This window comes from Saccostrea cucullata, unplaced genomic scaffold, assembly GCF_032062105.1.
Source record: "Saccostrea cucullata isolate Sc308-1 unplaced genomic scaffold, CSIRO_AGI_Scuc_v1 ctg50, whole genome shotgun sequence".
NCBI classification, from domain to species: Eukaryota; Metazoa; Mollusca; class Bivalvia; order Ostreida; family Ostreidae; genus Saccostrea; species Saccostrea cuccullata.
The window spans coordinates 36,658-49,428 of record NW_026931583.1 but is presented as its reverse complement, the minus strand read 5'-3'; the positions used below and the strand labels follow the sequence as shown (position 1 = coordinate 49,428).

Genomic DNA, 12,771 nt, shown 5'->3' with positions numbered 1-12,771 from the left:
TCCTAGCTTGGTTTTGTGAATGTGCTACTGTTGACAATGGAGGTATATCTACTCCTAATCCGTTGCATAAATAAGTTACTTTCTGATCTTTGTTCCAAAATTTCTTGAAAGTTTGAAAAGTTTTTGGATTTTCACCCTTGAGTGCTTCGTATATTACATCTAAATCTGGATGTCTCATAGACTTGAACTTTTCAAAAGATAACAAATTGTTTCTTAAATCAAGTTCAGTCAGATTTGCAAATTTAAACGCTGTCTTGGCATTTTTCTTGAAAGACTAGCTATTTTTGCAAGTGTTTTATCTGTAAGTGTAACATTGCCGTTCTGTAATGTTTCAGAAAGTATCTGTTCAGGTGTTTCACTCAACTCTTCTGGTGCGTCATTTCCATCAGTAAGCTTAATCATATCTTCTGTTTCCATCCCTTTTTCAGAAGAGTCAGTGTCATGATTGTATAGTTTCGAAATATATCATTGGATATTGTGTTAACAACACTCTGCAAAGTAGGGTCGGAATTCTCTGGTAAAATATTGATGACTGAGTCGGGAAGCCAGTCAGAACCTCTGCTTCCAGATATTTCATTCTCATCCTCATCATTTTGGAGAAGCTGTTTTTTATTCGGAATGTTAGGCACCTCTGTTGTTCTAACAGCCAGTAGAACTTCAGCTTTACTAGTTACAGAGACTACTCCTGTTGACAACTTTCACAATGACACAGCTGTTTGGGTCATTTTCAAAAATATTCAATAACTTCCTAATTAGTTCTTGTTTTGACATGGATTTTGTGCTATTCCAACATCTCGTTGTAACTGATAGATTGTTAATCCTTTGCCACGTGTGTCCCTATTCATTAGCTGAATCCACTGTCCGTCTGTAGAAAAATTCCAAATTTTTAAGCCGTGATCATTGCATTCTTTTAATACATGATCTGTTGCTCTTCGCATAGCGTTTGAAGTCAATTTATAGTCCTTCATACCATATGCTACTGGAATTGAACATGGTAGTTCCTGGTTAGAATTTGTTTTTGTTAGTAAGAACCCATACCATGACTTCTGTAGCTCTACGTCTTGAAATTTCGTATGAGTTATTTACAAAGACCTTGGTTTTTTTCTAATGCATTTTGTAAGTCTTCTAACGATTTCATTTCTTTTGCGACTGCTTCAGTTGATTGTTCTACAGCCAGCAAATAGTAATTATCATTTGACGCTAATCTCAATCCAGAATCTGTCATAGTGCAGGACGGCACCTCGCAAAATTCGACATTTTCTTGCACAAACTGTTTAATGTGCTCCTTGATACCCTTCGTATGAATGCTTATTCTGGTTGGTTTTTTCGGATTATCATTGTCGTAGACATTTCCAGCTTCTGACCATATTTCGTTCCATAGATTGCAATCAAACTTAACTTTCAACACTGTACAACTTTCCTTCGTATAGGACACATATATCAACGTTAACGTTTCAAGTCTTTCCCAAAAGCACCGGACCGACGGACAAAACAGGTTAAATTGTTGTAGGTCCGATGTTCCAACTCCTGAAATCGGTCCGTTTGTCCGAGGCTTGTTTGGGTTTGGTTTTAACATTTACAGTGTCTATTTGATCGTATAAACGCTTTAACTAATACAAAAACACGCTATATAAAACGTTTTGTTGCTCTTGATAGTTTAGACTCGATCATTTAGACGTTTGCATATGTTACTCTAGATTTAGGTATTTGAAGCGTCTTTACGATCAAGTTATATATACATAGTTTCGCGGCCATCTCAAGCCATGTGGGGTCTGAAATATTTTGATGGGGCCATACCTGGGAAAAAGGTGAAGAAACAAAACGGTGAGGAGAAAAAAAAAGGAGTATGAGAAACACAGGAAAGAGAGGCAGTTCAATGAAAAGTGGAAGGAGGGTCGTCCGTGGCTAGAGTATCTGGTGGATGAAACGAACATGGCCTCAATGACTTGCAAGTATTGTATTGACTATGAGGGGGTTTCTCGAAGCCAAAATAATACAAAAACATTCATCAAAGGCTGTAAAAATTGGCGATTATCAGCAGTAACGGATCATGAAAAGAGTAATTTTCACATGAGAGCTTGTGACTCTGTGAAGTCGGTGTCTACTTCAGAGAAAAAAGAAACGGAAGCGGGGAGGACACTTCTTTCGCTACAGAAAGCAGATATCACTAGATTACAGTCATTATTCAGAAATGCACACGCAGTGGTGAAGAATAACAGACCATTAAGAGACTATGTGTGGCTTTGTGAGCTAGATAAAGCCAAAGGTATTGACGTTGGAGAGACGTACTTGAATGACAAGGCAGCCATAATTTTCACGACAGCAATAGCGGAATCAGAACGAAAGAAAACAGTTGAGTCTGTGGCTGCTTCAAATTTTTATGCAGTTATGATGGATGGATCTACGGATATAAGTGGTGACGAACAAGAAACATTGTACATCAGACTGGCTCACAAAGGAGAGATCAAAGAAAAGTTTGTTTGTATTGGAACCCCATACAGCACAGCAGCAGAAGATCTGAAAACCTTTGTGCTCAACAGCTTGCATGAAAACGGGATAAATACAGGTATGAAAATTTAATGTTATATATTTAATCCATAGAATTTGAAAATAATTAGAAGATAATCCGATTGGAAAGTTCACAAAGTGACTAGCAAAGATAATACTTTAGAACTGAGACACTCTAATGTCAAAGTAAATCACAAATCTTATCTGATCATTTTAATATTAAATTTTTAGATAAACTTGTTGCACTAGGCAGTGATGGAGCTTCGAACATGACTGGAGTTAAAGGAGGTTTGGCAGCACTTTTGAGAAGAGATGTTAATCCAGAATTGGTGAATGTGCACTGTTTTGCACACAGGCTGGAGCTAGCATTCCGAGATGTACTGAAGAAAAGTAAGGTCTACGATAAGTTGATGACTTTGCTCACTGGACTCTACTATTTTTACACCAAGTATTATAAGAACAAACATGGATTGCAGAGGAGCATCGAGGCAATAGGGGATGGACTCCTTCCTACAAAAGTCACTGGTACTCGCTGGCTCGCTCATCTTAGTCGAGGAATAAAGTCACTGCTGCGGACCTACCTGGCATATGAGGCACACTTGTCTACACTCAGTCATTCCAATCCAAAGGCAGAGGGCTATTTGAAAATGCTGTTGTCCAAAGATCTTGTCTGCTTTACACTTTTTCTACAGGTAAATAGCTCTGTGTTTGGTGTATAGGATAAGAAATGCAATTCAGGGTTGTCAATTTGAAGATTTTCTGACTATCTTGTTTTCATTTTATTTAATTAGGAAGCCCTTCTCCCTTTGATGACCCTGAGTCTTAAACTCCAGAGACCTAATTCAAATTTAGCAGAGAGTTTGGAATGGGTACACGGAACAATGGATATCATTGAAGACTTGAAAATGAGGTATGGAATTCTATACATGTAGTATAATTTAATATGAAAAATTCAAAGGATAATTATATTATAATATCTATCTTATATGTGTAATATTATTGCTCCAGTGTTCCTTAGTTTTATTGTACGTTTGCAGCGAGTTTACTCAAGCAAGAGAAGTTCTTGAAACGGGGGAATACAAGGGCATCAAGCTACGAGGAAATGCTACCTTGTCATACATCTCCTCGACATTGGATGGTTTTCAAAATTCATTGCGTCAGAGGTTTGACCAGAGTGAAGTCCTCAAGTGCACGCGGATAACCCAATTAAAGAATTGGCCTACTGTCGAGTCGTTGTTAGCAGGTACATACATGTATTTATTTGCAATTAATTTATCTTTTGTTATTCATTTTCAATTGAATACTTATTTACTAAAATACTTACTAAAGTGTTTGCTCCAACATTTTTATTTATTTTTGCAATTTGTTGAACATTGTTAATGTTAAATATTTTTTTCATGAAGATTGTTGTTTACTTTATGTTCATGCATTGATTTATTGTTTTTTTCAGATTGAACTAGTGTTGTTGATGTGACACTGACAGACTGTTTTTATGTTGATACTATACAATTATTGCTGTTTTTTGAGGTCAGTACAATGATTTAGCCATCTGAGGAGTACAATATTCACCGAGCCCGAAGGGCGAGGTGAATATTGTACTTCGAAGATGGCTAAATCATTGTATTGACCGAAAAAACATCAATAATTGTTTTATTATATGATTCACTGGTAAAATAATACATCTCATTACTTGTTTGCATTTAGTTAAGTCCTAGCCAAATACAAGAGAGAAGCAGAATTAAAATGTGAATAAACCTTACCAGTCGTATCAATTTGAAATGTTTTTTTAATCAATTTTAGTTGCCATGACAAAATATATAATGTCAGTCTATTTTTTAGGATAGATTTGAAAGGAAGGAGTATTATCAGGAAAAAATGACTGCCAAAAAGTTTTTTAAAAAAATGTTGTTCAGTAAAAGTGTTGGAGGGGGGTCCCTGCATCCCTTTTACCACCCTCACCCTAAAAGATATATTCGCTTATTTTTTGTTCACGTGAAAAAAAAATCAATAGTCGTTTAAATAGCTTTCCAAAACAATTTGTTTCAATTTGGAATTTCCCGATCTATTTTTAGATCGATGTAGAGGAAATAAATCCTTGTATTCACCTGGAACGTCACGTGCAGGTCAATACAACGTAGTATTTTTCTAACATAGTTGGATCTCAGCCAATCAGAGAGATGGAAATTATTCCATCATATAATAATAAGCATTATATCCTAAGTAGACAATTTAGGTATGAAATATAGAAGATTTGTATTATAAATTTAAGAAGTCAAAAACATTAAATTCAATGATTGAAAGAATTTTTTTTATGTATGATAATGAATTAAATTATGTTGAATGAGATTTGCATGAAACAGGCTGAGTATATTTTACAAAATAAACTTTAAATAAATATAACTATCATAATATTTATTATTATTACAGATTATGGAAATGAAGAGATGAAAACTGTATGTGGGCACTTTGACAATACTTTGAGAAACGCTAATCCTGAATTCTCGGTGGAGGCCTTATTGTCTGAGTGGCAGCTGATGAAACGAGTCATGTTCAAAAGGTAAAATGAATGAAATCATTTCTTCTGGATACTGTTAAAGTGATGAATTGTATGTCTTAATCAAATCTCTTCATTTTAAAATTAATAGGCATGGGAACAGACTTCACAGTTCCACCTGGGTGGAGATTTATGACCCCGACTTTCCCCTTGTAATGAATGTTGCGGACATCCTATTATGCATTCCGCCTACCAGTATGCGATGCGAGAAAACGTTCTCACATATGAAGCAGATAAAAACCTGCAGAAGGACGCGGATGAGGGGGTCTACCCTGAGTAGTCTGTTATTGGTGAAGTTGGAGGCAGCTGATGTCAAGGACTTTAGCCCCAAAGAGTCTGTTCACATTTGGATGGTAATTTTTATAGCATTTACGAACATTAAGACATTTACACAAATTGTGTCAAGTACATGTGATAAGTAAATCTTTTTATTTCACAATCAGACAGTAAGAAAAAGAAAGGTGAACTACAAGCGCATGAGGAAGGATGCAGACCAAGAGCAGAATGAGAATCTACATCAGACAGCTGAGACTCGGGGAGAAGTTGAAGAGGCGAATGATATACTAGTAGAGGCTGATGAGGAAAACATCTTGGAGGAAATAGTTGCATATGAAACAAGTTGTGGGGGGGGATGAGTATTTCGATGATTATTTTTTCAGAAGAAATAAACTGGTTAAAAGTGTGTGATTTTAATAGAGAGGAATAAATTGAATTCTGTAATTGTTACTTGTGTTATGTTTTTTTTATAACTGATATCAGTTCATTGATTCACAATCTCATGAAATAGAGTAGTGTCGGTCATTAAAAATGATAAAAGTTTTGGACTGGTGAAAATTCACTCGGTCCTGTGAAATGTTTTAAACTGTCTGTCCGAATGTCCTGTGATGATTTTTCTTTTTCGCGAAGACTGCGTTTCTGTCTTTAGAACAAACATCTCTGCTAGAACTTGACATACATAATAGTCTGGAAGTGTATTGTGAAGAGTCACTTTTTTGTTGTTTGGCCACGGACATTTTATTTCAATAGCAGCTACAATACTATTTTCAGATTCAAACGGCCCTTCTAATCGTATGCTCCCATCTGGTGAGACAACGCCCCAAATATCAACATTTTCCCGGGAATAATGTAACAGCCTTCCTCTACGAAAAAACATTCCGGGAAATAAACAGGCAAAATTCTGCCGACAAGAGTCGCAATTGCATCCTTTTCATGATTGCTTCCATGAGTCATACGCATTTGAACGTCTTCTGAAACAGCGACTTCCAAACCGTCTTTGAACTTTTCATAGTGAAGTTTTTGCTCTTTTAACCCTCGTAGTCCTACTGCTGAATGCAATGTACTCCCGGTTACTTTTGCTGATCTACGAAATAAATGCCATACATCTGAGCGCTGTTTCAAAAATCTTGGCTCTATAGTTGAGGCTGTTTCATTGTCATCCTTCAGACTAACTACGTTTCCTTGATATGATAGATCAACAGTATTACCAGTTGCATAGTAATGTCCTGTGTTGATGATATCACTGGTAATAGATAGAATTGAATTTGTGCAAGAAAGGCCATTTTCAATTATCTCTTTCAACTGAAACAATGAGGCCTGAAGTCCGCTGATCACAAACACGAATTTTGATTCGCGCCAATTATCGCCTGCCATTCCTTTAAACTTTTCAAGACCCATTTTCTGACGTATTGCTAGCTCTTTGCAATCTTTCAGGCGTTGACCTACAATTTCAAGTATGTCCCATACTCTCCTGCATAATTCAGATTTTTGGCTCACCTTTGCATCCAGTATCCAGTATTCTGTATTTTCTTTCCTTTGGATAAAATCATTTATGTCATTCAGCTTCAAAATTTCTTCTAAGTGTTGTTTTCTTTCCCCGTATGTTACCCCATCCTCAAAGCTAAACATATCTACATCCCCACCTTTACCGTCAACCCCTGCTGTCACTTTTTTGCCATCAGCGCATAACATATATTCGCAATTTTTCTGGTTCTGGAGTGTCTTCAGAACTGGATAAAGAATACCAGGAGGAGTTGATTTAGGGATGTCGAGGTCAAAAGCGCTGAAATCTGAAAGTATTTTTGACTTGGAACAGCAAAATTTATCTTTGCATTCTGGGGAATAGTCCTCCCCTTTTCTGCAACGTTTTCAATCAATACTTTTCGATCCACCCATAAAATATAAAAATCTACCATGAAATAAACGATATCCCGTCTTCCAGAATCTCTTGGTTGTATCCCAATACCGCATTTCCGATGTTAATCTTTTTGACATAAATCTTACTGTCTCCAAAAATAGTAAAAATGAAATGTTATTCATTGGAAATGCTTCGTCTTTGACCATTTTAATGAACGATAAAAAATCAGACGCAAGACCATGTTTTTCAAGATTTGTCATGGCTTTTTTAAAATCAGCCACCACAGTGTCTTTGACATTAGATCCCATTGATTCCGTGTTTAAACATTCCAATGTTGGAGAACATATCTGTGGAGTGAGGCGACTTCTTTTTGGTGTCAGACCTTTCTGTGGAGTGCATGTGTGTTTATTTGGATATCCTTGGAGAGGAGTTAATATGAACATTAGGCACTGGAGGTTTAGGTAAAATCCTAAAGGTAACTTGACGTCTTGGTTTGGCGCCACTTTTTGGTGCATTAAGCCAAAGTTTTGACTTTTTTCTAGTCATGATAGAAGCTAAAATAGTAATTTTGACATTATTAGATACAGGCAAAAAATAATGTATAAAGGAATATCGCAGATCAGAAAATGGGCACATCCGCAATTTGATTATTTTGTTAATTTTTAAAACTCTTATCTTCCGGCTTTGAACATATGTCCTGAATAAGCAGATGATCACAATTGATAATTTATCAAGTCATTCAGTTAATTTTTTTATTGTTGGGAAAACAACAAGATGTTTTTATACATTTGTATATACACATTGATTGTAAATATAGTGATATTCTGCTTAACTTGGACTTTTGCTCAAAGCTTAAATGTAGGAACTGTATAAAGAAATATCTGTATTAGCGCACTACTATCATTATATAGTGTCCATTCCTTGTTCATTTTGATCGTTAAATTGTAAAAATTATACTTCTTAAAGTTTGAAATAGCCACATTGCAAAGTATAATCAGGTGTCATGACATATCTTTATTCTTCTAAGACATCTGACTCTTTTTTTTTTGTCTCGAAAGGGGCCAGGAGAACATTGCATCAAAAAATAATCCCTATTTCTAGGATATGCTGCCACCCCGCAAGGCACGGGAACCGCCACCCCGATCGTCGCATAGAGTCTGAAGCCTAAATTGGCTTAATTGGTGAAATATATTAACTTATGAAGAGTGATTGAAGTTAATTTCTGTCGTATTATTTTATTAATGTTGAAAAAAATCAGAGAAAACCCCTTCTGATGTCAATTTTGAAACAGAATATTGTCAAATGTCGAAAGCGTTGATACCCGGAAAAGTGAGGAGGAGTGTTTGAGAAAACGGAGCAGTCTTATGGGTTGCTTTAAACGGTAAGAGGTAGATTAATATTTGCTCTCTTCAGTAGAATACAATTTTCTGATCTAACTCGTCTAAACATTTGAAAAACATTGACATTTTCTCACCGTGATGATCTTTTCGCCGCTTCGGTGCTGCCACCCCGAATGCACCGTTCTAACCGGTGTTAGTGTAGTCTACTTGTGTGCCAAGTTATATTGAAATCAGACCAAAACTGTAGGTGGAGTAGCGTTTTAAAAGTATTTCACAGAAATTTCCATTTTTAGTAACATAATGGCAACAACATTCATCGAAATCGAAAACCGATATATAGAATCATGTATCTTAGTGAAGTCTACTTGTGTGCCAAGTTATATTGAAATCAGACCAAAACTGTAGGAGGAGTAGTATTTTAAAAGTATATCACAGATATTTTTATTTTATGTAACCACGACAACAGTGTTCATCGAAATCAAAAACTGATATACAGAATATGAATCTTTGTATAGTCTACTTGTGTGCCAAGTTATATTGAAATCAAACCAAAACTGTAGGAGGAGTAGCATTTTAAAAGTCTTTTACAGAAATTTCTATTTTTAGTAACCACGACAACAATGTTCATCAAAATTAACAACCGATATACAGAATTATGCATCTTAGTTTAGTCTACTTGTGTGTAAAGTTACACTGAAAGGAAAAGGAACGCAGGGTAGCATAATATTCGAAAAAAATTTGACCGCATGACCGAAAATCGGTCAGATAAGAAATTTAGTTACTATGCACCAAAATCAGTGTTCAGAGTTACTCAACCGTAAAATGTATGACGTCACATGGGGAAAACGCTAAAAAAAATCCAAAACACGTGAAATTTGATGACGATGAGTTTGTCAACAAATCTTGTTGCGCCATTTGATGCACCTGAGGTATGCAAATCATTATAGACGATATGATTTTCTTGCATTCTTGGTACAGTTTACGGAAGTTCCATGGGGTCTTGTTTTCGAATTGCCTAATTAATGGAAAAGGCAACAACGGTTAACTAAGTAGTTTCTTGTAAATTTTCCCCCATAAAACTTGTTACCCGTTGTCAGAGAGGGCCTGGAATAGTTTTCAATCAACCGTGACGATGACGTTAACACGAAATAGTCATGTTACGAGCGGGTTATTCGTCCTGCCATCATTTAAATCGCCACCTTACTACCACAAAAACCGCCATTTATACAATAGACTTACAATTATTACATTCACACGAAAAATGAAAGAAAACAATTCCGCAATTTGGTTTTTTGAGCCGGTCAACTTACTGTTGTGTTCGTCTCACTGGCGCATGCGCGCGTCGTTTGACTGATTTTTTGGTGTGGTTACATGTACCCATGCCCAATATAGCCAGGGTTTGATAGATAAACACTCTGATCAATTCCATGCAAAGGAGAAATAAGGCTCTGACAGATGCGCAGGAAAGAAATGAAGGTAAATTAATGAGTTTTCGACTTTCACTTTTGGGGGGTATCGTCATACGAGCTTCAATTACTCATGAATTATTAGACAAAATCAAATGGGATTTTTGTTATATCTTTTTGAAAGATGATTTTAAAAGTTAGATAGGAATACTGAAAAAAATTAAAAGAAAACTAAATTTAAGTCACCTCAAAAGTTTACCCTGCGTTTCTTTTTCCTTTCAGTATACCGGTATTTTGAAATCAGACCAAAACTGTAGGAGAAGTAGCATTTTGAAAAAAAATTATTTACAGACAGATAGACAGACGGACGGACGCACGTATTACTATCGCAATAAGCTCTTCTGTCCGCGAGACCACGAACGTTTTATTTTACTCAACCCAGATCTGAGTAGAGTAAACTCTACTCAGCTACGCCATATATAGCTTTAATAAAATTTTTCATATTCATTTCATACTAAAGAGTTGCAAGTATTGAACTACATTTCTTATGACAGTGTTTTATTTCCGGTTTATTTATGCTCAATAATTCGCTTTATCGATATCAAACCTTTTATAGCACCGTTTCATAATATATACGTACATGTATCGATAACGCTCTTTTAAAATTTACAACGGAGTTTAAAAAAAATTATTGATCTAACTAGCAAGGACAAACTGTCGCAAATGAAACGACCTAAAACAGGTGGAGGTCCAAAGTCCCTATCACCAACCCCTGTTAAGCAAGCCATGCTGGATACGTTGGAGGGAAGGCCGTCAATGCAGGGATTGGACTCTGGTTTTGATTCTGGTGTTAAGAATACTTTCTTGATGGTTTGAACATATTTTATTGTAATCTATTGACAAGTTTAAATAAGAGAACTTTATGCCAAACACGATATAAAAAAAATAAAAGTCTGTCATAAGTCATTGCATGAATCGTGTTTAATTTTATAGATATGGACGTGGATTGTTCGTCTGGAGAGTGCCCTTAGTCTGCTTCCGACTCCACAAATTCCGCTATCCTCAGTACTCAAAACTCCTGCGCAGCAAAAAGTCAGAAAGGGTCTGAAAAGAAAATTAAAAGTTTAATGGAACTGCAGAATGACTTACTAATGACAGAAAAAAGAAAATGGAGATAGAGATATTGAAGCTGAAAAAGGAGCAGTTGGTTGAGGAAATTGAGCTCTTGCGTATTCAAAAAGAGAAGCAATTAAAATAAATTATTCATACTGATTTTAACGTTTCTTTTTATTTTCCGCTTAATTTCCAAAAAATGTACGGGCTATGTGGTTTCGAACTGCCTTTCTCTCATTGCGTCCTCTATCAGTCGGCAAGACAGCTTCATCAACTATTTGTCCAGTCACAGGGGGCATATCAACGATGTCTTGTCGCTCAATGCCGAGATTGTGAAGTACAACACAGGCAACAACAATTTTACATGCTTGTTCAGGCTGAAGTCGTAATCCTTTATTGAAGAAAATAAGCAGTTTAGAGGGAAAAAAATATTTTTAAAAAAACGAAAAATTATCACAAAATCACCTTTTCCGCAATAATTTATTTCAGTAATTTACAATGGGAACATTCATTGACCCCCTCCTTTTGTTATCAATGGAGGGTCGAGGAATACAAGATAAATATATACTCTGAGTATACTGTATAACATACCTATCTGTAGACAAGGAAACCTTCTTTTTAAGATTCCGAAAGCCTGTTCTATTGTCACTCGAGTGCGACACAGAGCAGTGTTAAATTTCTCCTCGGCTCTGTTCGATGGAACCAGAACCGGAACCATCATATACCTCCTTAACCCGAATCTCCCAGTATTAATCTTGTGCAGGCACCTAATGAAACAAATCAATTCTTTTTAAATTCTTTATTCAACGTAAGCATCTGTGAAAAAAAAATCAATGTCAAACCCATTATTAACAGTAAAATTATTCTTATCACATTACTTCTTACCAGTCTCAAACAATCTGGCAAGACACGACTGTTTAAAAACACGCGAGTCGTGAACGCTCCCAGGCCATTTTGCAACACAATTTACAAAATGGAATGATGCATCACAAGCCATATAAGGAAAAAAAAAGATTAATTATTCAATAATGCTTCAGTTATTTTTTTAAAGCGTAGATCTGAGAGAATGAGAGAGAGAGAGAGAGAGTTAATTATACCCAACGCAACACGTTGCGTGAAGACTTAGTATAATGTTTTTGACCCGTCCGTTAGTCAGTCAGTCAGAGTGTCAGTCCGTCAGTCCTGTTTTTTTTGTCAGCGCAACTCCTCATAAACCGCTGCAGATATTTAGGACACAATGTGTAGATGTGCATATTACCAGGAAATTCCGATTCCTCTATTTTTTTCCGGAAATTTCAGCACTTCGACTTCTGGGGGATAGTGGGATATGTGAGCTTGCTCACTTTTTCTTTCATTGTATGTTGTTTAACGTCCCTCTCGAGAATTTTTTACTCATACGGAGACGCCACTGCTTGCCGGTGGAGAGCTGCAGATTTTGTCTTGTATTCGGCACTTAGGGCCATTGTGCAGGGAGGGATCTTTTTCATGCCATATATATACCAACTGCGACACGGGACCTCGGTTAATACGGTCTCATCCGAAGGACCGATCTCTACGTCCCACAGTGGGATGCGAACCCGCGACGTAAGGATCAACTCCTTACTTCGCGACTCTAGAGCAGACGCTCTAAATACTGCGCCACTGCGGAAGAAAATATAAATCAATCCCCAAGTAAAATACTCAAATGAAACATCCAACATAAGGCCTGGATGTAAT

The 12,771-nt window shown here is 36.4% G+C and overlaps 1 protein-coding gene across 1 annotated transcript; it reads right to left on the bottom strand.

The window, feature by feature from the left end:
* Positions 1–11,018: 11,018 nt before the first annotated feature.
* Positions 11,019–11,773, bottom strand: LOC134233069 (putative nuclease HARBI1). Its single transcript, XM_062715065.1, has 3 exons — positions 11,647–11,773; positions 11,212–11,446; positions 11,019–11,046 (listed from the first exon to the last, which is right to left on the bottom strand). Exons 1-2 carry the CDS (start codon positions 11,771–11,773, stop codon positions 11,241–11,243), a joined length of 333 nt encoding a protein of 110 aa, XP_062571049.1. The 3' UTR covers positions 11,019–11,046; positions 11,212–11,240.
* Between the last annotated feature and the right edge of the window lie 998 nt (positions 11,774–12,771).

Coding starts and splice junctions, on each gene's coding strand:
- LOC134233069 (XM_062715065.1), bottom strand. CDS start 11,773: ATGGTTCCGGTTCTGGTTCCATCGAACAGAGCCGAGGAGAAATTTAAC. Junction 11,447..11,646: donor GTTTCCTTGTCTACAGATAG/GTATGTTATACA, acceptor TCTTCAATAAAG/GATTACGACTTCAGCCTGAA.